Raw genomic sequence first — 27,557 nt, 5'->3', positions numbered from 1 at the left:
ATCCAGTGTGTCCACCTCCATGACTCCTCTCTTCTGAGTAGTCACAGTATTTACAGGGTTCCTCTTGGAAGTGTACGTGTACTGGTTGTTGGCAACCATCTCAATGATCTTGTTTGCCTCTTCAGGCATCTTTTTCATGTGTAGTGAACCACCTGCGGAGTAATCCAGTGACATATTGGCCATCTCAGAGAGGCCATCGTAAAAGATCTCCAGCTTGGTTCAATCTGAAACCATGTTGGGAGGGCATCTCCTGATCATCTACTTGTATCTCTCCCAGGTCTCATAGAGGGACTCTCCCCCTTTCTGTTTGAAGGTCTAGACATCCACTCTAAGCTTACTCGGCTTCTGGGGTGGAAAGAACTTGGTCAGAAATTCAGTGACCACCTTGTCCCATGTGTCCAGGCTCTCCTTGGGTTGAGAATCCAGCTACAGCTTTGCTTTGTCCCTTACAGCAAAAGGGAAGAGCATGAGCTTGTAAATCTCGGGGTTCACTCCATTTGTCTTAACAATGTCACAGATCTGCAGGAAGTCGGATATGAATTTGTTGGGATCCTTTTGCGGGAGTCCATGAAACTAACAGTTTTGTTGCACCAGAGTAACTAATTGAGGCTTGAGCTCGAAATTGTTGGCACCAATGGCAGGTAGAGATATACTGCGCCCATAGAAGTCAGATGTGAGTGCAGTGTATGAGCCAAGCACCTTCCTTTCTTACTCTTCAGCGTTCGGATTGTCTTTATTAGCTGTCATAGTGGTCTGTTCAGCTTCCTTCTCAAGGTTTCCTTGGAATTTTCTCTAGCTTTGTAAGATTTAGCTTGTTGCAAATGCCGTCTCAAGGTTCTTTTAGATTCAGAATCAAACTTGAGAAGGGGTTCTTTGTTCTTTTTCTTGCTTATAAACAACAAAAAACAAAGAAAAAGTGGGAGTCTCTATATCAAAGTATAGAGAACTCCCAATGAGATATCCTAAAAGAACTAAAGTAAAGTAAAATAAGCAACTAACTAAAAAAATTCAAAAACAAAGATAAACAAATAACCTAAAAGGATTTTTGAAAATAAATTAAAATAAATAAAAAATTTTGAAAAGAAAAGACAAGATCTAAAGGGACACCAAATTTAAAATCCAAAATTAAATGAAAATAAAATAACTAAAATAAAATTCGAAAATAAAGAGAAAAATAAATAAAGATAAAATTGAAAATTAAGGAGAATAAACAAAAGGAGAATCGAAAATTAAAAAGAGAAATAAATAAACAAAAATTAATAAAAATACCTAATCTAAGCAACAAGACAACTGGTAGTTGTCAATCACAAACAATCTCCGACAACGGCGCCAAAAACATGGTGCGCGAAATTAGAACTCGCACAACTTAACCGGCAAGTGCATCGGGTCATCCAAGTAATACCTCAGGTGAGTAAGGGTCGATCTCACGAGAATTGTCGGACTGAGCAAGCAATGGTTATCCTATTAGACTTAGTCAGCCAAACAGTAAAAAGGGAGTTGTTGTTGTAAACGCATAAAACAATAAAATAGCAAATAAAGAAAGCAAATAAGAGTTTGGTGTAAAACAATAATGAGAAAACAGTTAAGGTCTTGGAGATGTTTATCTTTCCGGATTAAAACATCTTAGTAACTATTTTAACAATGAATGATTCATTATATGGCAAACCATGAGTGATTAACTAATCTCTTAGTGATTTAATTTTTCCTAACCTTCATCAAACGCCACTCTGTGGTCACTCAATTCCGATTAGAGGGTTAGTTCAGAAAACTAGTTTAACGCCACAAAAATCCTAATTACCCAAAACTAACAGGATTTTATGTCACATATCCCAATTAGTTAATGTTATTAGCAATTTAGGAGGAGTATTTTCAAGCTGTAGTTCAAGCAAGATAACTCTTTCGAGAATTACAAGAACTCATGTAGAAAAGGGTCATACTCTCGTTCCACCCAGTTCATAAGATTAAAAGCAAAAACAACACCTTAGAATTGAATCAAACATAAATTAAAATAGAAGAATAATAATCTTAATCCATAGAAATAAACAGAGTTCATAACCTTAACCAGGAGGTTTAGTTGCTCATAACTTACAAAAAAAAAACAGAGTTCTAAAAAGTGCGAAAGAAAGAAGATTATGTTCGAACCCCCTATTAGGGTTAATCTTTTTCTTTAAATACTAACCTCATAATAAATTCTTGACCTAAAAGATATTATTTGTAAATAAATATTATAAAAAGAAAATAAAATAAAACTAATAAGTGTTAAATCCATTTAGAGACCCAAAGAGGTGTGAAACGGGCTGCTGCTGGCGTTCAACTTCAGGAATGGGCGTTGAACGCCAATGGGGGAAGCGTGCGTCTCTAGCTTGTGCCCCCTGCTGGCGCCAAATGCCAGGTGGGTGTTTAGCGTCCAGGGAGGGTGCTGCCAGCATTTTCCTTTCTTGCTCCACGCTTCTTCAAACTACTCCGAATTTCACCTATAATCATAAAAACACAAGAAAAACTCAAAGTAGTATCCAAAGGTGATTTTTGCATAAGAAAAACTCAAACTTAGAATTCACATACTATTTTTTCATCACAAACTAATAAACTCACTTCATTTTAGTGATTATTATCTCATTTCAACAATATATTATTCCTTGTCTTCAAATTTACTCGTCTTACTATATTCTATTTTATATTTTTCAAGATGAGTTATCATAAGCAAAAAGGAAAGCAGAAGAAGGAAAATGCTACGATAGATAAAGAAGGGAGAAACCTCTTCCTCCACCACAACAGCATGAAAATTCACCAGCTGAAGTTGGCAATTTGTTCAAGTTTTTACATTCCTAATCATAGAAAGCCCACAAAAAACTGTGCAAAATTTAAGCGTGAAATGGCTTAGAACGACAATTGTGATTGTAAAAACGCTTTTTTCAAACACTTTCATATTTTATTTTTCTTATTGCTATGTCTTTTAGATTTTTTGTTAATTATTTGGTTACTTTAATTTTTTTTTAGTAGTTGTATTTTACTTGTTTTCTATATAATTTAGAGCTTTATTTGTATTTTTATTTAGCATGGTTTGTATATATCTTTTTATTGTTATTTTAGTTGTGTATAGATGAACATGTGATAATGTAATCTTGGCAATTTTCTCTATATGCATGAAATGATTGAGATTTGTAAAGAACTTAGAATTTTAATTTTCATTCAACCAACTCTTTAAAAAAAAAATTAGGGTACTAGATTAAAATAATAAACTTTCAAGATAATTTTTTTTATAGGAACATTCCATTTGATTTGGGTTAAAACTTTCTTTTGAACTTGCTTAAACTATAATTGTGGAATATAAATGAGAACTAGAACACACAAGTTAATACTATAAAAAATATTAATAAAAATAGCACTAATTTTATGGCGGGTTTAAAGAACTATCATTATGTTTGTTAATTTCAGTGGTGCTAACTTATGCCATAATGTTCATGATTTTTGTGGTGGCTTTTGTTAATTGTGGCGGTTTGGAATCGCCATAAATTTTTTTTTATAACTTGAGTGATGTTGCATATGACTATATAAGAGTGTGATTAGTATTGTTGGCTTGTTGCATATGAGAAAGGAGTTAAATACCAAAAATGACCCTAAATTATTCAAACGCCGATAAAAATGTACCCGAATTTTATTATTTACCTTTAAATAATTTAAAATCATAACAACAATATCTAACATTAAATATATATTTTTCAAGAAATACATTAGAAATTAAATTTTGATGTAATTTTTTGCAAACATGATTATAAAAATGAGATATTATTATTCTTAAAATTTGTTAATTTTTTTTAAGTATATATTTTTTTGTAATAAAAAAATTATAAAAAATATATACTTACCAAAAAATTACCAATTTTTATGTATAAGTATTTTTGTCGATATTAAAATTTGAGTGCTATGAACGGGGATACTCCCGAAACTCACAAAGAAAAAGGAAGTGAGTTAGACAAAAAGAGAAGAAACTTGGACAAAAAAGGAAGTAACTTGGACAAAAAGAAACAAAGTAACTTAGACAAATCTTTTTTGTCGATAACCTCAACCTCAGACCAATCAATCGAATATTGATTAATACGTAATGGATCGAACACTACTTGAAAACGGCTATTCTGCTTAGAACTGAGAAGTTCTAAATGTTCCTGAAAATTCTTGCTTATAAATAATTTGGGGGCGTTTTTTGCGGGTAACCTTTTAACTAATTTCTTGCCATTGTTCATCTTCCACTGATTTGTCATTCAACTCCTCGCTGTCGCTCATTCCTTCGTTGCAGCTCATCTCGTTGCTGCAAGCAATGCCGTTGTCGCTGCCTTCAGTGAGCTTCTACGATTCGACTTCGATCTGAAGATTTGTCAGCATTCGTCTCATCACCATCGTTCATCTCCTCGCCATCGCAAGAAACACCATTGTCGCTGCCTTCAACGAGCTTCTAGGATCTAGTTCTCAATCTAGCTCATCTCCTCGCCGCCACAAGCAATTCCATTGTTGTTGCCTTCAGTAAGCTTCAACAATTTGGCTTCGATATGAAGATTCGTCACCGCTCATCTCACTGCCGTCATTCATCTATGCACCATCGCAAGCAACACCACTGTCGCTGCCTTCTAGGATCTGATTTTCAATCTGGCTCATCTCCTCACCTCAGCAAGCAACGCCGTTGTTGCTGCCTTCAGCAAGCTTCAACAATTTAGTTTCGCCATCTCTGTCACTTCTAATAGGTAATCTACTTAATCTTCTTAGATTTTTTTCTTCCTCTTTGTACTTTTAGATCTAGTTCATGCTCTAATGGGAAGAAACAAAGAATGCTGGTTCTTTTTTTGTTATTGTGTATTTTGATTTTCATTGATCTTTTGTGATGTTGTTGTTGTTGTTAGCTTGTTACTGCTGCATTTTCTGTTGTGTTGTTGTTTTTTTGCTTTTGATTTTGTTTAGTTTGAGACCTAATCTGTTGTATTAAACTGATAATCTCATAATCTGCATCATTTGTCCGAAATTAGTACAACACAATACTTTACTTTTTCGTCAACAAAAGTCATGCCATTGTGGAGGAACTGATTGGGTTTGGAGCAAGAGTGCACGCGTGTGCAAAGAATGAAGCTGAGCTCACTAAGTCTCTTATCTAATAAAATGATTCTGGTTTTGAGGTTATTGGCTCTGTTTGTGATGTCTCTGTTCCTCATAAGAGGGAGAAGCTGATGGACTCTGCGTGTTCTCAATTCCAAGGGAAACTCAACATCCTTGTAAGCTCTCTTCTTTCTCTGCATTTCATCTATTTGATATTATTCCCCAACTAACACTATTGTGTATGTTTTGAATTAACATTAACTGATACTTCAATACCGGTATAGATAAACAATGTAGGGACAAACATTAGGAAACCAATGAGAAAACTCACTGCTTCAGAGCTTTCCAGACTAATGGGATACATATGTGTAAACAAAGAGGAAAATATGTGTAGAGGTAAACGTATGTACATAATTCGAGTCTATAAAATTTCAAACAATAATAGGGAAAAAAATTTTAACATTCTTATAGTTGAAACCTTCAAGCTGCACTATAATTTGAAGGTGCAAGAGGATGACTTTGTTGGTTTAGTTTGAAATCTTGTTGGTTTCAGTCCTGGTCATATTGCTTGCTTATTAAGTATAGGATTAGACCACAAATTATGTACAATAAATGTATGTATAGAATTTGCTTTTTTATTATGATTTTCTCAATACTAATAGTAACAAAAATTAATTAAGGACATAATAAACTAATAGTTAAAGCATTCACAATGCACCATAATTTTAATCAAGAAAACGAAAGGTCTTTACTGTAAAACTCTTAATCACAAAAATATACTGAGTAGGCACAGGAAGGTGGCAACACCACCAATGTCAATGAAAATACCACTAAAGGAGGGACAGTATTAAATTCTGTGGTGAGTCCAATGTATAAGAATAGATATGTTATATTATTTTGTTGTTTGCTCTCTGTAACTCTTTAATTTGTCACAGACCAAGGCAAGAAAAGCCAAGAAGAAGTTGCCAAAATTCTATAAGAGTTGGAGCAATGGCCCAATCTCAGAGTGAAAAAATTCCACTGTCACAATCTGCACCCCAAGCTGAGAAGGTCATTTTTAAAACATCTGTTTGATGCTGTATATTATTGCATATCAACTTCATAGACACTTTCAGTTAATTAATTTAGTAAACTTGTAACAAGCTGCAGGAGAAAACTCCAATGACAATCCTAGACCATTTAGAAAGAAACACCAGATTGTTAAGCCCACAGCTCCATGTATTGTACCCCCACCCGTACCAGCACCAGTACCAACATTATGGTTCAAATCTCAACTTTCACAAGCTTCAAACCTGAGACTTCACAACTCACAGAACTAATGCATTAGGCCAATAGCTGATATGACAACTCCAAGAAACAAGAATGGTGCAATTTCTACAGAGACGATGGCTACTACATCACGACTTCTTAAATTTGTGCCTACACCCGACTTTAGGCCTCCAGGACTTGGGCTTCTTAAGCACCATTGATAATGTTAATAGGGTTATAGAAATGTGAATTGTTGTTTTGTTATTTTGGATGTCTAATTTGCATCTTTAAGACTTGAAGTGATACAATGGTATTTTGGCTGTTAGTTTTTTTATTTAGGGCCATGTTGCTGCCCATGCTATGCTATTTAAACTATGAATAGATAAATAGCTTGTTAAGTATCAGTATGAATATAACATATGAACTTGTATGCTTTATATGAAATTAGTTAAATCCATGCTACATGTACAAATATTTACTGCACAATTTTGAATTAAGTTCGGGGAAGAAACTTTGAACATTGATAACAATAATTCATTTTCATTTAACTTCAAGAGTGTTAAAACACATGATTTTATCCCATTACAAAAAACTCTTGGCTAATCTAAAATTATTCATCAAGTTCTCTACAAAATTGTTGTGAACAAGCAGGCAATCACAACTCCACCAAAAAATACAAAAACACTACATCCTAAACTCAGACATCTACTTTCACCTATTTTTAATCTATATTTTTCTGATTGATTTTTTAATCCAATCAACCTATCCTCTAGCTCTTTCACCTTATTATCCACCGCATCACTCAGGTCTTCAAATCGATTATGCTTCTTCATCAATATCCCCCTTTGAGATTGTCTTCACAGCATACTCATTAAATGAAGAAACATAATCATCTAACCATAGTTGTCAGAACCGAACCGGTGATCGAACCGGTCAGGTTATTGGGTTATTGGGTCATTGGTTCAACCGGTGAGTCACTGGTTGAACCGATAGAACCAGTCGTACGTAAATAAAAAATATAAAATAGTAAAAAATTGAATAAAGTGACAATTAGGTCCTTAAAATTTTTGATTTCAGATTAATTAGCCCTTGAAAAAAAAAATAAAGTACCAATTTGATCCTTCAAGATAGTAAATGATGAACACATCATGTCCCTCCATTAATTTATCATGTGAAATTTAGTGGTAATGCTTATATGTCCCTACTAATTAGTCCTAAGTCGAAATCTTCGAAGACCTACTAACTCAATACTCTAAAAAATTTAAAATAAATATCTTTACTAACATTTTAATATGTAAATGTAAACATTAAAATATTTTATACTTATTTTAATAATTCTATAAATTTTAAAGAATTAAAAAATAATTAGCACATAAATTTATAAATAAAAACACTAACTTGGTGGCATTCCCTATTGAAGCCTAGCAAGGAGGCATGGGTCACTGGATCACTGGGTCAACCGGTGAGTCGCTAATTCACCCGGTTGACCCGGTCATAATTAAATAAAATTATAAAAATAAAATTAAAAAATAAAACTTAAAATATATGTTTCAATAACTATATTAATAACAATCAAATATCAATTCCTAGATATAATTTATGATGCAAAAAAGATAATAAATTAATTATTAGTATAAAATATTTTTTTAATTTAAAAGAACACAAGAGAGAAAAAAAACATAACACAATAAAACTTGATATTAATGTGAATTCATGTTTAAACAAAATAAAAAATGAAATTCATTTAAATTTAGTATATAATTATCTTTTGTTGTATATATTAATGAGAAACATATTGGCAGAGTAGCATAAAAGGAGACCCTGTTCGAACCCTTTAGCAATGCTTTTTACCAATTTCGGGACAGCAGAGCACCTACGGTGGTTTGTGGCCCGCGAGTGCATCCGTGGACTCGCACGGGTCAACAACAGTTCAAACACGAATCGGCCGGTTTTCAACGGATTTGACCACCGTTGACCGAGTCAATTGCATATTCGGTCCACAGCATCAACCGAACCGACCAGACTATCGATTTTTCGATCGAACCGGCCAGTCCGGTCCGGTTCTGATAACTATGCATCTAACTATGCAAAGAATGAGCAATAAACTTCTACAGTCTACAATTTGAGTTAACTTTGTGAGACTAATAGTGAGTACAGAATTGAACCAACCAAAACAATAATATATATATATATATATATATATATCTTGAAGTAAGGGCAACGAAATAGAATAGCATGAAATCCGCAATAGCACTTTGGAAAGACCCATCTCTTCTTCCTCCGAGCTCCAATACTCTCACTAGAATTCATGCTGTAAGTCAAATTATCGCCTCCAATTCACAAGTTCGAGAATGAACAACATTCTCCACTCCCAATCATGATGCCCTAGAATTTGCCTTTTGTTGTTTCACAGACGAACGAGTAAAGAGAGATTAGGAGTGCAAAGAATCATCCAAATTAAGTTTTTATTTTGCTGTTACTAAAAAATGACATTTTTGGAGGAGGCAGAGGGACAAATCAACCCCTGTCCGTTCTTCCTAATTCAACATGACACTTCACTCTAAATAAATGTCCAAATCAACGCCACATAGGATCTTTCCATCAATTTTAGTCAAGGGATACAATGGAGGGGCCAAAATGGCTCACTTTAGAGACGGACAAGGGCGGCCGACATGGATGTCTTGTTTTGACAAAAATCGCCTTGTCCTAATTTAGAATGGACAAGAACTAGATTCGATGTTCACCCTAATATATGTTAAATATAGAATACATATTGAGAATATGTAAAACAACATATATAAATATACATAAATACATAGTGATTAAATTAATAATTGATTTTTATTGTCCACGTTATCAACATAAATAAGTGGAGAATAGTAATGAAATTACTAAGATAGCATTCACTCATTCATTCACATGATATAATTACAGGCATCGAATAGATTCATAAAAATTATTTCATGTTCGAGGAGGATATAATTCCCAAAGCCCCACCGTTGTGTCTTCGGAGGCAGAGGCCATAAGCTTACAATCATACGAGTAAGTTACAGCATTGCACTGCACCATTGACATTTTATGCAAATAAAAAAAATGCATGTTAAATAAATAAATAAAATATAGTCTAATCTGCATCAGATATATAATGTAACAAACAACAATGACATACCGTTGCATGGTGATACTTCAGTATTGCTAAAGCATTTCCTTTGCGGTAATTATATATCCTTACTCTGCCAATAAGTGATCAAAGACATATTAAACAGCATTGTTTTATTAAAAATATGGATTAGTAATGTGGCAAACATTATTATAAATCATCCTTAGCTTGTAACTAAAATGGAATAATTTTCGGAGCATGGAGGAGTTTAAATAATATCAAGACAAGTAAAATTATAGATCAAGTTAAAGAAAAGAGTAAATGAATTCAAAACCTGTGGTCCCAACCGGCAGTTGCAGCAATTTTTTCATCAGCACGAATTGAAGTGCCTGATATGCCAGGTCGCTCCAAATTGATTTCTTTCTTGATTACACATATACCCTTAAACCAAAATGATACATAAATAAATAAGAAAAAGAAAGACCAACTGAAAGTGCATAGAAAATAACCATAGAATACAATCATGTGAAGTGTCATCTCATCATCTCATTTCTAATATTACATTTCCGCTTTACCGAATTATAGTTACTCTGATATTTGTACTGATCACACATACCATCACATTAACAGCAAATCCATATTTCATTGTATTGCTACTTAATACTTACAAGTAGCTTACTTATAATAATTGATTGTAGAACATGTGTTTCAGCAGAAGAAGAAAATATAAAAAAATGAATGAATTTACCGAAGAGTGGTCCAAGCTATACATTACAATCTTGTCATCTGCAGCTCCTGAGATGCCCCCACTGCATGACCCATCAATACAGATGCTCAAAACTGAAAAATTGACCAGTTATTAACTAAAATTTGTAAAACGAAATTCAAAGGAGAGAAGAGTACAAGGACACTGAATTAAGTACCTGGTTCAGAATGGAGCTTTACAGCGGTTACTGGAACTCCAGGATTTCGTACATCCCACCAAAGCATGGAGCCATCCTCATAACTAGAACATTCGGAATACAAGTATGAGATGGTTGTCAATTTCAAAGGAGTTAACTTGGATTTTTGGCAAATTAGAAATTGAAATCCGATGTTTAAATTTCCAGAGTTCTAAAGCAAAACAACATTGGTTCAATGATCATAACAATTTGAAATCATAGCATTGAACAATACATAAATTTAAACGCCATCTCATAAACAGAAGTCCAGCAGGGACTGGGAAACTAAATCTGTAAGAGATTGACATTTGACACAAAAATATTAATCGTTGAATTCAACATAGTCCCAACAACTTAGTGACAGAACCACACACATGCAACCAGAGAGGGAGAGAAGAAAGAGCATCAAGAGTATACCCGGCCAAGACATTTAGAGATCCCTGTGATTCAGATGGTAAAAACAATTGAAGTGCCATGCACATCCCTGAGAAGAAAAGTTTGTTTTAATATCCAAAATGAGAATAAAAAAGAGAGAGCAAAGCATAAGAAATACTGTAAGGGCTTAACTACCAATTATATGCAAAAATTGATGGAAATAAAGGATGCAACAGCACACTAGCAGGAGAAAACGTAAACAATGATGAAAAGTTTAGCGCTTGTCTACTTTCCTCTAGTAAAATGCCAAAGTTTAATGGGCATCTTACTTGAATCATATATTGAAAATCATAATTATATTACAGCACAATCTAGCCTGAGAAATATGTGTTTACAAAATTGATGGCAGAAAGATGAACCACAAAAATCATATAGGCCAAAAACTAACCTCTGTCTTTGTTGCAAACTGAAGAGCTACTAGGGTTGCTTGAAGGGAGTCGTACAAATCTTTCAGCTGATTTGAGATCCCAAATTTCGACCTTCAAAGAGTGAAAAACCAATGATCATCAAAGTCCGTACTTTGGGAAATGAAAGTAATACATATATGAGGAAGACATACAAACCTCAGACGGGTTCTCCCCTGCTAAAGCCACATACTGTAGCCCGTCAGCATACATATTTTCTGTGACGTAATGAGGTTTCTTCAATGTTAGTATGTTACATATAAAATATACAGTTTATTTAAGTACTGTGAAAAACATTTAGGAGAACACAAAAGGAAATGAAAGAGACTGAATCTAAAGACAAGGAATTTGGTTCATCAAGGAAGCATCTCCAAAGTCTTTTTGAGTAAGTTAAAGGACACAGGAAATTGTTCAAAATGAAAGTAAATAAATAAATCCAAATCTAATCGAATTTGAATTTGATTTATTAGAGCAGAAATGAAGTCACAGCTCAATGTGTTAATGTTCTAGAGTTCTGGTATTGTAAAAGGATAGTAGAAATTCCAACAATAGGTCCAGAGTGGCAAAAGCATCACCAAATTTATCAAAGATTCATTATAGACAAATACTTGCATACCTTCGAAACTTTGAGAAGAACTTCTATCGTCAAGAATTTCTATATGAGATCGTCGCCCTAGTTCATGCCAAAAAATAGTAACACGAAGTGATTGTTCAGGAACATCTGTGTAGCCTTATATTACAATTTCGGAAAAAGCTATAGCCCTATGAATTTTGATAAAAAAAAAAAAGGGAAAAGAGAAAAGAGAAAAGAGGGATATTTAAAAATAAAGGTGAGTGAGTTGAGTACCTAGACAAAGCAGAATGAACAAAGTCCCAAACTTTAACAGTTCCATCCCTACCCTGGCTACATGCATAGCATACAAAATCATATGAATGAATGAAATGAATTCCTATGAAGCAACAGAAAGAGTTTCAATGAGGAAGAGCACCTAACGAATTTATTGGTTCCAAGGGAAGCACTAGTGGCGACAGCAACAATCCCGTGGGCAGCACTGTGTATCCTGCAATACATACAAAAATAACCCAGAATCAGAATTAGAGATGTACATAGTAATGATTTGTAAAGATTGATGGAATACCAAGAAGAAGAGAGAGTTCGATGCTGAAGGGTATCCCAAATGCGAACTTCACCGTCAACAGAACTGCAACAACAACATCTTCAGCTGAAGCCACTCAAGTTAACTAAGGAGTGGATGAATAAATAGCTACCCAGAGAAGAGAATGCGATCAGAGGGATGAAAACAAATGTCCGTCACGGAAGCACGGTGGCCCCGTAGCACCGCCACCGGATCAGGTGCTGCTGTCGCCTTCTTGCTCATTCTGCCACTGGGATGTTTTTGCTGTGAAAAGATATAACAAAAAGAAAAGAGATATGGTCATGGGAAAAACTGAAAAAGTACTGTTGGAAGTAACTAATTTTTATTTGGAATTGGGTCTGAGATACATTGGGCCCAAAGTCTAACCCAACAGCAAGAAAAGCATAAACACAACCCATTTTAGTGTGTGTTTAACTGTTTATAGAGAAAGACCAAATACAGCTCGAGTTTGTGATGTAATAATAACAGCTCTAATTACTAATTATTTACACCATAATTCAATCGAAATAATTGTTTTATACTAAAATAATAAATAAAATATGAGTCCTGCTAGGGAGCTAATGGAATATTTGTCCAATGTGTACAATGGGCTGTATGAGTTAACAAATGAACATCACATATACTATTCAGAAACCACTCATCCCAAAAACTTAAACCTATTCTTGACCTTTCGAATCTAAAGCTCTGATACCATGTCATGATACCACTCATCCTAAAAGCTTTAACTGATGGGAAAAAGATAACACTACTGGTTATATCTCTAATACTGAATCAGACATCCCTAAACCTCCATTATACACATTGTACAAATATTCTATTAGCTTCCTATACTTTCTCATAAAATATATATAACCATTTCTAACCATAAAAAATTTGTGGTGGCAAAATTAAACAAGAAAAAATTAAACTAACAAAATGACCATGAAAGATGAGTTCTGTTGGACAAAAATACTCAATTGTTAAATTTAAAGTTAATTATGTTAAAAATCCTCTAAAATTTCCAAATTACCCTTTTTTAATCATCTTCAACCTTTTAATTCCTCCACTCATCTCATTCCTTCAATCTCTTCCACTACCATTACTCCTTTTCTCCTTTTATTTTTTTGGTTGAACCACATTCAATATTCAAATTGCATTGTTTTAGAATCCCACTTTCTTTTCTCTAACTATCACGAGCCTCCCTTCTCCACTCTCACCCACACCCACACCCACATCCGCCCTCACTTGTTGCAAATCTTGGCAAACCACCGCTGACCAAACACAACTCTACCACGTAGTCTTCGGGATTGCAGACTCGTCAAAGCTTTTGGAGTAGAGGAGGAACTACATCAAGCTATGGACAAGGCGAGCGAGATGTTCGACATGGTATGGCTGGACAACAAGGTTGCCTCTTCTGGGAAGGGAGAGTGGATGCCGCCGGTGAGAATCTCAGACAACACTTCGAAATTTTCGCACACGAACCGGCAGAGACACCATTCAGCGACCAGTCAGAGACGTTGGCACTGGAAATGGGGAACGCGCGGACAACTTTGATTCTTAGGGTTCCATTGGTTGGGGTTATGCTTGTTCAGATTATTCCATTGATTTTGGTAATGGGGTGGCTGAAAGTTTGTATTTTTCAATTGTTTTCAACTTGTGTTATTTCTTTGGTTTTTACTGAAAAATGATAAGACTAGATTAAGAGTGAAAAAGTTCTGCAGGTTGATTAATCACTAATAAGCTAAACATGGGATTTATTGAACTTGGGAGCCCAATGTTTTGATTGCGGTGATTGAGGTTGTGAAATTTGTGGATATTGAAGATGTGCATTGATTTAGAGGACGGTGGGTTTGAACTTTTATAGAGTATAGTCTCTAGTTCTGGCAAGAGAAATTCATAGGATGAGGATTTCCATGATGATTTTGGGTTTATGGGTTGTTGAGAGTAATTTTTGAAACTGGGTTCAATCGTCATAATGGTCATGATCAGAGTTGGGAGGGAAGCTCTAAAAATCTTTGGTTGGGAGAGGCATAGCTTGAAGGAGGAAGAAAAAAGCACGGATTGAGAATTCATCTTTCATGGTGGTGGAAGAGGCTGAAGGAATCAGAAGAGTGGAGGAGTTAAAAGGTTGAAGATGATAAAAAAGGGAATTTTAGCGGATTTTTAACAGTTAAGTTTATATTTAACAATTGGATATTTTTGTCTAAGAGAACTCATCTTTCATAGTCATTTCGTTAGTTTAATATTTTAAAACATAAGTATAGTCTAATATAAATTTTAAAATATCATCCAAACTAATACTAAGATCAAAACAATATAAAGAAATCCAATGACAAAAACAATGAATTAAGATCAACAACATAAACTAAGATCAAAACAACAATAATAAGATTAAGATAAAAAATAATTTATCAAATTAAGAAGTTATCAAAATGTTAAGAACACCACAAAAACAATTTATCAAATTAACAAGTTAATAAGATCAAGAATATAACAAAACAAGGTAATAATCAAAACAAGTTATAATCAAACAAGTTAATCCAGCAAACCAACAACAAAACAAGAACTGGAATAGCAACCAAATTAAAGCAACAACCAACTAAACAATAACTGAAAATCAACAGAGGAACGAGAGGGAGCTGGAGCTTACCTGAGACTTTCACACGTTCTGAAAATCAACAGAGGAGGGAGAGGGAGCTGGAGCTTTATAACTCAACGGAGATGGCTGAACAGCGGCGGAACGGAGGCTGAACAGCGGCGGAACGGCGTCTGAGCAGAGGCTGGACCACGGGACGGAACCGAAGCTGAACAGAGGCTAGAAGACGAGGGTTGGAGCGCGGCGGAACAGAGGCTGGACGGCGGCGGAAGCACGACGGCGTCGGTGGCTGGACAGGTTGAAGAACGGCGACAAGATGGAGGTTGCAACTTCCTCTGCTGCCTTCAGAGATGGAGGTCTTCTAGAGTTGAGACTTGAGAGAGAGGCCAGAGAGCTGAGGGAACTGGGGACTGCCGGACTGGGAGAGTGGGTTAGGGCTTTTTGTTTTTTTGTTTTTTTTTGTTTTTTTTTTTTCCCTGATTGGTGTAAAACGGTGCCGTATAAAGCTTTTCTTCAAAAACTGGTCAGACTTTGGTTCGGTTCGACCGACTGATTCCTGTCCGATTTAAGACCAATTTTTGGTAGGCGGTTTTTCCATTACCCGAACCGCTGCAGACACCGGTTCCGGTTCGAACCTGTTTCCAGAATCTTGAACCTTTGAAAAATGTGTTGTGATAAGAAAGAATTGAATGCCCATTTATAAAATTGAACTGCTAAAATTTTTAAGAGAGAGAATAAAAATTATTATGTAAAACTAACTTTAATGAAACCTGAATTTATAAAATTATAAATAAGGTTTTATAACTTTATGTATATGATATAATCAATAAAAATAATAGACTTTTTCTCTCGTAATATTTTTTCTCCTCATACTATTTTCTTATATACTTTATTATTATTAAATATATTAATATAGTAATTCTAGTAAATATTAATATTTGAGTTATCTAATTATATTTTATATTATATTTATTATCTTTTATTTATTTATTTTAAGAATAATAGCCGATATTGACCGGCAGGGAATAGATTAGGTTCATATTCTGCATGAATGTGCGTCACTGCGCGCGTAAGCAGCAGCAGTTGTTAAGCAATAAGCATGTTTGACGCTCCCCAAAAGTCTTCTGTTGCCTTCCCTTTTGAAAAGGGAAGATTCATACAAGGCTCGTTCCAGTTGCTGCTAAGTGCTAAGTTGCTAAATAATTTGTAGACAGACTATTCAAAATATTTTCCTCATTGCGTGGAGCGTAATCATCCGCTAATTGCTTTGCACTCTTTGACATTATTTAATCAATTTTGAAACCGAAGGTATCAATCATCGACCTTACCTTGCTTCGAACAGAGACTGAGGAGATTCTTACTTCTTAATTCGTTAAAACACACAATTAGGCTCTGTTGGTCTGCAAAAATGGCCGGAGAGAATAGCAAGAACGACGTCGCAGTGTATCCTCCCAAAACAAGACGGTTGTGGCCTTCTCTTCTCCGTTGGATTCCGACTTCAACGGAACACATCATCGCTGCCGAGAAGCGACTCCTTTCTCTCGTCAAGTTAGTATTTTTATCCATATTTCCCCTCTTTCATTATTTTTACGCTCCTAATTCCGAACCCTATAATATTTGTTATGACTTATGATTTATGAGTTACGACCATATCAATATGCACCATCAAACTTTATTGAAAATCATGATCAATTTTCAGGTGAAATGACAATCATTGCTGAACTGTTTTTCATTAGATGAAGATGCTATCTTTAAATTTATGCTCCTTTGGACTTTTGTTTGACTTAGCATATATCTGGTATGAAATTTTCTGTCTGATTCACACATTAAAGTTACATTTTTATTTTGATTGGCAGGACTCCCTTTGTTCAAGAACATGTTAATATTGGCTCTGGTCCTCCTGGCTCTAAAGTTAGATGGTTCCGTTCATCAAGCGACGAGCCACGGTTTCTTAACACTATTACGTTTGATAGTAAAGATGACTCCCCTACGCTTGTAATGGTCCATGGATATGCAGCTTCCCAGGGTTTCTTTTTTCGCAATTTCGATGCTCTTGCAAATCATTTCAGAGTCATTGCTGTTGATCAACTTGGGTGAGTTTGACTTTTTTTAATGGTCTAAAACTACATTTCTGAGTTATTGCTTGCTTTGCCTGGTCTCATGCTCCATTGTGATGTAAAAATAGATTTCTAATTGAATATAGACTGCTTAATTCAGTTAATTTAGCATTTTACATATTGTACCCTATTTGTTGAGCAAAAACGACATGAAACGGTGATGGTGTTATTTTCATTATCTATTATTACCTGTTCTTATTTTTATTTTATACATTTTGAGGATAGAGGAAGAGTCAAAGTGAGGTTTACAACTTTTCCCTTACTCGCTGTCTTGCATCTGTTTATTGTAGCTGGGGTGGATCAAGCAGACCTGATTTTACATGTAGGAGCACTGAAGGTTAGTTAAGTATTATGTGTATATTGTCACTAGATAAAATGCAATTTTGTGGTTAATTTGGAATTGAAAGGTTTTACTTAGTTACTTATCTTAAAAGTTAATGGAACACCAACTTATGATTTGTTGCTGATACTACAGAAACTGAGACATGGTTCATAGATTCTTTTGAAGAATGGAGGAAAGCCAAAAATCTGAGCAATTTTATACTGCTTGGACATTCTTTTGGTGGTTATGTTGCTGCCAAATATGCACTCAAGGTGAATCCCTTCCCACATTTTATTTAAATGCTACATAGTCATCTCTTTTTTTTTTACTTCTTTATTTAACTTTGCTAATGTCTGTTTCAAAAAATTTTATATAGCACCCTGAGCATGTAAAGCAATTGATTCTGGTGGGACCCGCTGGATTTACATCAGAATCAGATCCAAAGGCTGAGTTCATTATGAAGTTTCGAGCAACGTGGAAAGGAGCAGTTATGAACCATCTATGGGAATCTAATTTTACGCCTCTAAAAATTGTCAGGTGAAACCACTTTGTTCCATAACATTTTCTTTTAGGAAGTTTAGGTTGCTTTGCCATGCTTTATTAAATCTCGGAGCTCTCTAATTGTAAGGAGATTATGTTCTCTTCATATACATTCGGGGATTACGCAGTATGGATATGGAACACCTTGATTTAAATACTTGTTTTTGTTTCATATGTTAATCATTTTTTATTTTATTTAGTTGCTTCTTTTTTTAAGAATATTATTCCTGTTCTTGTGGCAGAGGTTTAGGTCCTTGGGGTCCTAATATGGTCCGTCGATATACAGATATGAGGTTTGGTACGCGCGCACAAGGGGAAATACTGACTGAAGAGGAATCAAGATTGCTCACAGGTATGGCAAGATAACACATTGATATGTGGATCTGGTTTAGAAGTAATTCACATAAGACTAAACTCTAATTTCCATTTTCCTCTCTATTATAGATTATATGTACCATGTATCAGCGGCCAAAGCTAGTGGGGAGCTGTGCTTAAAGTACATTTTTAAATTTGGTGCATTTCCTAGGATCCCCCTCTTTCACAGGTTTTATGATCATTCTCCTCCCTGTTTATAATTTATTATTCATCTTTAGCTGGCTATATATTTAAAAATGATAAAGCTGCTGGCTTGCCTGTGGGGGTTGTGTGTAATTGCATCTAATGAATTGTATATATCTAATACGTTTCATCAAGAAAAACACATTTGCACTGTGACAACACTAAGGGGGAAAACAAAACATAAAAGAAGAAAAGAAAGAGTAATAAATGGGATAAGAAGCAAAGTCTACTTTTTTTATTGACATTATCAAGATAATTTGTTGGTAAATTTCCAAACTTTCTAAGAATAATGCGTATGATTATGGCCTTAAATGAAGGTCTTGTTGAGTATTTATCTTAGGTTCAAATGCGAAGTCCTGTTTTAGTGTGCACTAGGCTTAAGGGTAATGCTTTAACTGGAGTTCTTTGGTGTTACAGTGCCTCAGAGTGGAAAGTACCCACCACATTCATATATGGTTTTGACGACTGGATGAATTATGAAGGGGCCCAAGAAGCTCGCAAGGATATGAAGGTTCCATGTGAAATCATTAGGGTCCCCCAGGTATAACATTCTCCATTTTTCTGAAAGCTATTTTTCAATTATACTGTTGGGCATTAACAAAAATAGTTACTTGTTACAGGGAGGGCACTTTGTGTTCATTGACAACCCAAGTGGTTTCCATTCTGCTGTGCTTTATGCTTGTCGAAAATTTCTTAGACCTAATACAGACAATGAATCTCTTCCTGAAGGGCTAACCTCTGCATAGAGTACAATTTTGTGCCAATCGTGTCTATATTATTTATTTCGTTGTATTCACAGGACCAATGCATGTGGTGGATGTGGTAAATTTGTTCTGTCAAAGCAAAATTAGGATAAACTTTGTTATTCTTTATAGATGATTATTATTTAAACAATTCAACCACGCGAACAGAGGTGTTGAGAGATCCATTCTTTTACAATTTAAAGCATATATTATATTGATTGAACCAAAATAATTCCAAGAGTTGCAACATCCATAAATTGGGTTATGAACTTTTAAGTATTCTAAACTAGCATAATGCTTCCGCGATCCAATACATTAGTTCCTATTTAAGGAGTTTCTCCTAACTAAGTAAACGAGTTCAAGAGAGGAGCACTGTTGCAATTATTTTTGAAGATCAAACATAAGCTTGTAAGAGGAGGGGGAAAAAACAATGAAATGTGCTTGGTTTCCTACACTTTCCAGTTTTCAGTTTAGTCTTTGCCATCATATCTTACGTAAGCTGTCATTAATTGAAGTTAAGAGTGACAACGACCCATCAATATTACTCTTCTTTTCTTTGGTTACAAATCTATCAATCTTTCAATAAACTTAACGAGCAATGCTAGGGGGCAGCAATATTTGTGATTGGTAGCCATCAACTAACCATCAATGATGATTTGATGGTGTGAGATTGGTGTGAGATTTCATCCAATGGCTCATCTTTCTCTGCTGGTTACATGCTGGCCAAAATGTAATAAAATTGCTGGCCCACTTTTCCCTTAACTAAATACGTAGAGTCTGCAAAATGTCATGAGCTAATAAATTCCGGGTTTGAAGTTGTGGGCCATTATTTTATCAGACGTTTGGTGTTTCCTGCCTGAAAACAAAAGGAGGAAGGAGGAATTCACAAGAGCACATTAACGCAGTTCTGTTAGTTTTTGTTGGCCAGGGCCATTGCCATGCCATGCACCCTGCATGCACCTGCACCACCCACTATTCATTCATTTTAATTTTAATTACAACATGTTGCTGTTGTCGTTTACAACCCGAATCTGTCAGTGACTTGAATTGGATTCTTCATTTTATTGGTCCCGTGACTTTGCCTGTGACAGTGGACATGCATATATCTTTCGTGCTAACATAAAATTTCTTCACAAAATTATATGACTGCTATTATGCACTAGGGTCCACGTGCAACCTAGCCCTACCCCTATCAAAATCACATAATCCTCTTTATTCTTCCACACATTTTTTCATTTTTCACAGAATATTTTTTCCCTCTTTGTATAATTTTTTTTATACGTTACAATTTTTTTTCTCACGTGGACGTCGTCCCTTTTATTCTATTTTTTTTTCCAACACATGTATTCTATTTTTTTTTCCAACACATGAATTGAATGGTATTCTTGTGATCGTTGGTGAAATATCAAATATCAAATGGCAAAATTACACATATAAAGTGTTGGTGGTACCGGTTTGCAGAGAAAATAGCGAAAAATGAGCAATGCTAGAGGACCAGCAATATTTGTAATTGGTAGCCATCAACTAACCATTAATGATGATTTGATGGTGTGAGATTAGTATGCGATTTCATCCAATGACTCACCTTTCTCTATTGATTACATGCTGGCCAAAATGTAATAAGATTGCTGCCTAGACTTTTCCGCAAAAAATACTCTATCTCTATATAAGTATTTAGTAAAGGAAGAATTTTAGAGGTATCAGATACACTGATATTTCAATAAATATAATTTATAATTAAAAAAGGTTCAAAATCTAAATATAAAATTTTACAAAATTATTATTTGTATATTAAAATTAACTATTAAAATTAACTATTAATATATTTATATATAAACATATGTATAATTTAATTTATTTTTAATAGTATTTATATTTTATTATATATTTTATACTGATGATTAATTTTAATAAATAATTTTGGTATACACATTCCTGTGTTTCTTTATCAATATTCAATAGCATTTTTTAAACATTATTTGATCAGGTTTTTCCTGGCTGGCTGCTACCTAGAAAATGAGAAAATTACTTCTTACTTAGAACCAGAATTTTCACAAAATAAATAAAAAAAAGGAATTAACGGTTACTGACTGCCTGCACTGGACAAGGTTTTCTGTATATATTATTTTCCATAATAAATCAAAATCATACGAATAAATTAATAAGTGAAAAACAAAATCTGATTTGGACAAACTGAGAGGTCCCATTCGCCAATTTTGATGAGTATTTGTCTGTTTCTGTTCCATATTATGCCAAGCTCCATGTTAGATTAACGGTTACTTTCCAATAGCTTCCCAGATTGACACGTGTCAACATAGCTTTCTCCAATTCCACGACAACAATACAAAATCCATAATTATATATATAATATATACTAAAATTAATCATCAAAATCGACCAACAAAATAAATTATATATTAAAATATAAATACATATTAAAAATAAATTAAATTATATATATATTTAAACACAAATATATTACTAATTATTTTTAAAAACTAATTTTAATATTTAAATAATATTTTGATACAAAATAGCTTCTCCTTTTGGCGGGATAAGGCTCTCTCCCGCTTTGACCATAAGTCAACATGCGGATAAAAATTAACAACTATCGTAATCATAGTAACCGAACAACAAAGAAAAAAGAATGATTAGAAACTACAAAGCAAATTTCTACAACAACAATTAACGAAAATAATGATTAGATTTGATTGGATAATTAAAAAAGAATCATGCAGGGGAAGGCAGTGTTGTAGGATCGGCGGAGGAAGGTATATCGGGTCCGACGCGACAACCTTCTAGCATGAAAACAATGTCAGGCATGGAAGGGCGATCAAGAGGGTCAGGTGATGTGCACAACAGAGCCACCTTTATACCCAACAAGAACTCTTCCCACTCGGAAGATTCAGGATCAATCTCAAGCAAACCAGGTTCCAACAACTCCGAAATCTGACCCCTTTGTAACTGCTTCTTCACCCACTTCACTATGTCCTCATCTTGCGTAAACATCACTGGTTTCTTCCCAGTCAGAATCTCCAACAACACGATCCCAAAGCTGTATACATCTGCTTCTTTCGTTGCTTGCCCCGTTACTGCTGCTTCCGGTGACACATAACCTAAGCTACCAACTGGGGTTGAAGACGATGAAGCTTCTGCTGCTGCTGCTCCTGCTATGGTTAATCTCTCTAACCCGAATTCGGACAAATGGGCCTCGAAATCTGCATCAAAGAGAACATTTTGAGGCTTCACATCACCATGAACAATTGGCACCGAGTGCAAGAAACTTAGCCCTCGAGCAATGCCCAGTGCAATGAGGTGCCGCATTGGCCAATTCAGCACATGTCCGTCTTGTTGCGAAGCTTCTTGAAGCAATGTTCCTAAGTTCCCGTTTGGCATGTAATCATACACAAGGAGCCTCACATCTGGTGCTCCTGCGTAGTATCCACGAAGAACAGTTAAATTTCGGTGCTTTACTTTTCCTAGTGACTCTGCTTCTTTGCGAAACGTGGCCTCGTTGATGGATCCGTCAGTGAGGCGGCGAATGGAGAGGACCATGCCGTCTTGATAGGAAGCTTTGAAGACAAGACCGTGTCTCCCTCTGCTCAGCACATTCTCCTCATCAAAGTTTCTTGTTGCTTCCAATGTCTCCGCATATGTGATTTTGTTGTTGAACATTACTAGCTTTGGTCCTCCATTTTCACCGCTTCCTCTGCCTCTTTCTCCCGTGCTTGTGCTTGTGGGGCTTCTTTTCTTCTCTCCGGTTACCCCTTGCCGGAGCTTGTTTCTCCATCTCCAGAGGCTGTAAACGTAGCCGCAACAACACAGTGCCAAAATGATTAGTCCAGCCACAGCCACGCCTATGAAGATTATTAGTCTTCTCCTCTTTCTCCTTCTTACGTTTGCGCATTCTCTATGCAGAGGCTTGCCGCATAAGTTTTGGTTCAATGCAAACACGGAAGGGTCATTGAATCTTGAACCAAGCATTTGTGGAATCTCACCCTCAAGTTCATTGTTGGACAGATTTAGATTCTTCAAACCATTAATTTGAGAGAGGCTAACTGGAATTTCTCCATTCAATTGATTCGAGGAGAGATCCAATGAGGACAAGTTTGATAATTTGGCCAGGGATTCTGGTATATGACCTGTGAATTGATTATCATCCAACAAGAGTGAAATCAGAGCAGAACATTGTGATATTTCATTTGGTATATCACCCTTCAATCTATTGTGTCCCAAATTAAGCTCCTTCAAATGTGAAAGGAGCGAGATATCATCCGGAATGTTACCATCCAAACGATTTGAATGCAGCTCCAACACTTGAAGTTGAGAACAATCACCAATCTCAGGAGGTATTGAACCTGAAATGCTGTTGTGAGACAGAGAGAGAACACTCAAGGAATCCAGGAATCCATAGGTTGGTGGAATTTCCCCAAAGAATGCATTATGAGTGAGATTAAGATACTGAAGACTAACAATGCTGCTGAAACCCTCGGGAACAGAACCACTCAATTGATTCTCTTGAAACGCAACAACTTGCAAACTTGGCAGACCAAATAGTTCAATTGGCAATTCACCTGAAAGGTTCTGCTTGCTCAAATCCAACACAGTTAGCTTCATCAAGCTTCCTAGCGTAGCAGGAACCTTTCCGTAGAATCCACATTGACTTAAATTAAGAATCTCCAAAGCTTTCAAGTCCCCAATGATATCAGGTAAAACTTGACTGGAGAATCTGTTGTTGCTGAGATTCAGAGCACTCACATTCCCTAAATGCATTATCTCAGGGGGCACAGTGCCAGTCAGATTATTATTGCTTAAATTCAAAGTCTCAAGCGCAGAGAGTGTCCCATAACTGGCGGGAATAAAACCGGTGAACACGTTTCCAGCGAGTGATAGCATCTTCAAGTTACCAAGTTCGGCAAGAAATGAAGGAATAGAGCCAGAGAATCGGTTCCCCTGAAGATCAAGAACCCTTAAAAACCTACAATTCACAATGCCGCTCGGAACTTCTCCGTGTAAAGAATTATTCGCCACTCTTAGTTCCTCCAGCATGAAGAGGTTTCCGATATCCGAAGGTAGAGTGCCCGAAAACGAGTTTCCAGAGAGATCTAGAACTTTCAGTGACGTGGCACTAGTTAACCAAGAAGGAAACTCAGCGTGAACAACGTGATTCTGTTGAATGTCAAAAACTTCCAAGACGCTGTTGATGACGCAGTTCTTTGTACTTTGCGGCTCGGAAACTCCCGTGAGAAAATTAAAGCCAAGCTTAACGATTCGAAGGGACGAAGAACCGCACAACAACGAAGTGGGGACCGAACCTGAAAGGTTATTCGTTGAAAGGGACAGAACCTGAAGCTTCGGCATCGTCCCCATTGTTGAAGGGATTAACCCTCCGATGGCATTCTTCTCGGCGCTGACGTGGACGAGGTTGGTGCAGTTTGCGAGAGCTGAAGGTAAGGTCCCATGCAAGTTGTTGGAATCAAGCCAGAGATACTCGAGCTTCTTTAGAGCTCCGATGGTGACCGGAATCCCGCCGGAGAAGCCATTGTAGGACAAGTTGATTAGCTGGAGCTGAGATTTGGAGGAGAAGTTCGCCGGAATGTCGCCGGAGAATGTGTTGGATGACAAGTCGAGGTACCGGAGGGAGTCCGTTAGGTCGCCGATGAGTGTTCCGGAGAGAAGGTTGTGGGCGAGGTTAAGTACCTGGAGGTTGGTGAGGTTGAGGAGCGGCGGAGGGAGGTGGCCGGAGAGGGAGTTGTTGTGGAGGTAGACTGCGCGGAGGAGGAGACAGTCGGAGAGGGAGTGAGGGATAGGACCGTTGAGGTTGTTGGAGTGGAGGCTGAGCCTCCTGAGCTGAGTGAGTTTGGAGAGCGAGTTAGTGAGTTGGCCACCGAGTTCGAGACGTGGTAAGCGTAGGTCGAAGACTCGGTGATTGTAACAGAGGACGCCACGCCAGTCGCACGGCGCTGACGGCGTTGAAGGGTCCCAGCCGTCAAGGGAGCCCATTGGATCCCGGAGGTTCATCTTAAACGCCGTTAAGGCCTCGATCTCGGCGATGGTTACTGTGCTCCTAGTTTGTTGGGCGCACGTTAAGGTGATGGTTATTGTGGTGAAGTACGCCACAGCCGTGAAGATGAGGAATGTAGCCGTTGTTAGTGCCATTGGAAGGAAGAACAATGTGGGAGCTGGCAACTCAGTAGCAAAATACAGTGCTAAGGTCTGAGACTAGCGTCTCTTGTATTTTTTATTTCTTTTATTATTATTTTGGGAGCGTTGCTAATTGCATTTTTGTTCCCTGTTCCCCACAAAACACAATATCAGTGTGTGCGCTCTTTTCTCTTTTATCTTTTTCACCTTGCTTCGGTTTAATTTGCTTTGCTTGCTCGCTCGCTCTATTCCCGAAACGGTTCTCAGAAGGCTTTTGTTGGCCTTTTTTCTACTATGACAATGTGATGTTGGGTGAAAAGACCATCTTATATATCCGTAACCGTAAGGAACGAAGAAAGGCTTCTTTGTGCTTTTAGAGCCGTGGTATTATTATATAATTATATTTCTTGTGAATATATCTTAATATCTATTTGTTGTTTTTGGTGTTAGGCCCACCATCCATATTTATTGTTTGGTGGCTGTTTCTCTGTACTCTGCTGTTATTAAGTTTATGGTCATTGGTGCTGTCATGACTTTTGACTGAAAAAAGTGAAAATCCTCATACGAGATAATAAAGGACAAAAGAAAATTAATGGTAACAAGATTAACAAAAGTAAAAAGAATAGTACAAGTGTGCAAGAGAGAGAGAGAACTAAAAAATAAAAATAGAAGGGAGTTGGGTGATGCTAAGATAAGAATGTGGATGACCATGTTGGTTTATCTTTTTCATATTGAAGGAATTTTTTTCTAAGACAATTAAAATAAATAAAAGTTGAAATTAAAACATTTTCATATGTATAAATAGTAGAAGCAACGTTTGAAATGATATAAGCAAATAATAAGAAATCTATTCCCTCTTTATGTTGCAATCAAATACTCTTTTCCTTATATTTCTACTACAATTCTTTCTCTTTTTTTATTTTATAAGTATTTTAAATTTTATTTTCTATTACTCTTTACATATTATATTAATAGCAATATTAATCATCTTTATTATATTGAGATAGTAACAATAAACAAATGTAATTCTCTCTCTCTTTATTTTTAATACTTCTTCTTATCTTTGTATATATATACACAATACAACATATAATATTATTGTATATATATAAAAATATTATTGAGCTAATTATATTAATAATAGAGTCTACTATTTATACATCTTTATTTTATATTTAATATATCTTTTATTTATTTTACAACACGTTATCAGCACGAGACTCTGATCAAATCTTTAGGAAGACTCAGGTAATATTTTCATTATGTCGAAGCTCTCTCATCTTGAATTCAATGCTCTTGATATATCTGGAAATAATTATTTATCATGGATACTAGATGTTGAAATCCATCTTGATTCAATGGATCTTGGAAATACCATTAAGGCTGAAAATAATGCATCCCAGAATGATAAAGCCAAAGCCATGATTTTTCTTCGTCGTCATCTTGACGATGGATTGAAAAATGAATATCTTACATTAAAAGATCCTGCAGATCTTTGGAAAGACCTCGAAGAAAGGTATAATCATCAGAAAACGGTAATACTTCCTCAAACCCGATATGAATGGACGCATTTGCGTTTACAAAATTTTAAATCTATAAATGAATATAATTCTGCAATGTTTCGAATCACCTCAAGAATGAAATTATGTGGGAAAAAGATAAAAGAAAGGAATATCGGGCAGAATAAATCAACAGAGGATAAGTGTTTCCATTGTGGTGGAAAGGGCCATTGGTCACGTACCTGCCATACCCCAAGGCACCTAGTCGATCTTTACCAGGCATCTTTGAAAAAGGATGACAAAGGAAAGGAAACAAATTTTGTTTCAAATGAGGCTGAGAACTCCACCACTCATTATGATGTATCTGATTTCTTTGAGGATCCTGAAGGAAATATTGGTCATTTGATCAATGATGGAATAGTTTAATATGTGGGATTGTGAAGTATCTACGTAAATAAATAATGTAAAGAACTTATTGTTAAGTTTTATTTTCTATGTATTTAAGTTTCAAGCGTGATGTACATAAATAATGAAATATTAATGTTTATGAATTTTGAAATTATTAAATGTGTCGAATTTTAAAATAAAATTTTAGTATATGACATTATTTTATGTACAGTGTTTCTTAGAAAAATAATTCTGATCAAGTATTCAATTTAACTGTGCATACTACTCATTTTATTATTATTTGT

The 27,557-nt window shown here is 35.7% G+C and overlaps 3 protein-coding genes, 1 long non-coding RNA gene and 1 other non-coding gene across 5 annotated transcripts; 3 read left to right on the top strand and 2 right to left on the bottom strand.

The window, feature by feature from the left end:
- Positions 1 to 227: 227 nt before the first annotated feature.
- LOC127741343 (small nucleolar RNA R71) lies at positions 228 to 336 on the top strand. Its single transcript, XR_008002295.1, has one exon. It is a non-coding gene; the product is annotated as a small nucleolar RNA R71 (small nucleolar RNA).
- Positions 337 to 4,228: 3,892 nt separating this feature from the next.
- LOC107460040 (uncharacterized) lies at positions 4,229 to 6,751 on the top strand. The gene is made up of 4 exons (XR_001586404.3): positions 4,229 to 4,736; positions 5,016 to 5,258; positions 6,018 to 6,132; positions 6,232 to 6,751. It is a non-coding gene; the product is annotated as an uncharacterized LOC107460040 (long non-coding RNA).
- A 2,401-nt stretch (positions 6,752 to 9,152) lies between these two features.
- Positions 9,153 to 15,567, bottom strand: LOC107459993 (protein DECREASED SIZE EXCLUSION LIMIT 1). The gene is made up of 14 exons (XM_021128492.2): positions 14,997 to 15,567; positions 12,480 to 12,610; positions 12,350 to 12,412; positions 12,200 to 12,271; positions 11,993 to 12,114; positions 11,827 to 11,940; positions 11,370 to 11,428; positions 11,195 to 11,285; positions 10,789 to 10,855; positions 10,354 to 10,436; positions 10,179 to 10,270; positions 9,765 to 9,871; positions 9,500 to 9,563; positions 9,153 to 9,390 (listed from the first exon to the last, which is right to left on the bottom strand). Exons 2-14 carry the CDS (start codon positions 12,587 to 12,589, stop codon positions 9,292 to 9,294), a joined length of 1,143 nt encoding a protein of 380 aa, XP_020984151.2. The 5' UTR covers positions 12,590 to 12,610; positions 14,997 to 15,567; the 3' UTR covers positions 9,153 to 9,291.
- A 504-nt stretch (positions 15,568 to 16,071) lies between these two features.
- Positions 16,072 to 19,403, top strand: LOC107460101 (probable 1-acylglycerol-3-phosphate O-acyltransferase). The gene is made up of 10 exons (XM_021128491.2): positions 16,072 to 16,250; positions 16,332 to 16,490; positions 16,799 to 17,035; positions 17,350 to 17,396; positions 17,535 to 17,653; positions 17,758 to 17,918; positions 18,164 to 18,273; positions 18,366 to 18,465; positions 18,897 to 19,020; positions 19,100 to 19,403. Exons 2-10 carry the CDS (start codon positions 16,351 to 16,353, stop codon positions 19,223 to 19,225), a joined length of 1,164 nt encoding a protein of 387 aa, XP_020984150.1. The 5' UTR covers positions 16,072 to 16,250; positions 16,332 to 16,350; the 3' UTR covers positions 19,226 to 19,403.
- A 2,359-nt stretch (positions 19,404 to 21,762) lies between these two features.
- Positions 21,763 to 25,650, bottom strand: LOC107460118 (probable LRR receptor-like serine/threonine-protein kinase At4g36180). Its single transcript, XM_016078452.3, has one exon. The coding sequence runs from the start codon at positions 25,379 to 25,381 to the stop codon at positions 21,953 to 21,955; it is 3,429 nt and encodes a 1,142-aa protein (XP_015933938.1). The 5' UTR covers positions 25,382 to 25,650; the 3' UTR covers positions 21,763 to 21,952.
- Positions 25,651 to 27,557: the final 1,907 nt, after the last annotated feature.

The sequence above is a fragment of the Arachis duranensis genome, chromosome 8, assembly GCF_000817695.3.
Source record: "Arachis duranensis cultivar V14167 chromosome 8, aradu.V14167.gnm2.J7QH, whole genome shotgun sequence".
NCBI lineage: Eukaryota > Viridiplantae > Streptophyta > Magnoliopsida > Fabales > Fabaceae > Arachis > Arachis duranensis.
This window is presented reverse-complemented; position numbering and strand designations above follow the sequence as displayed.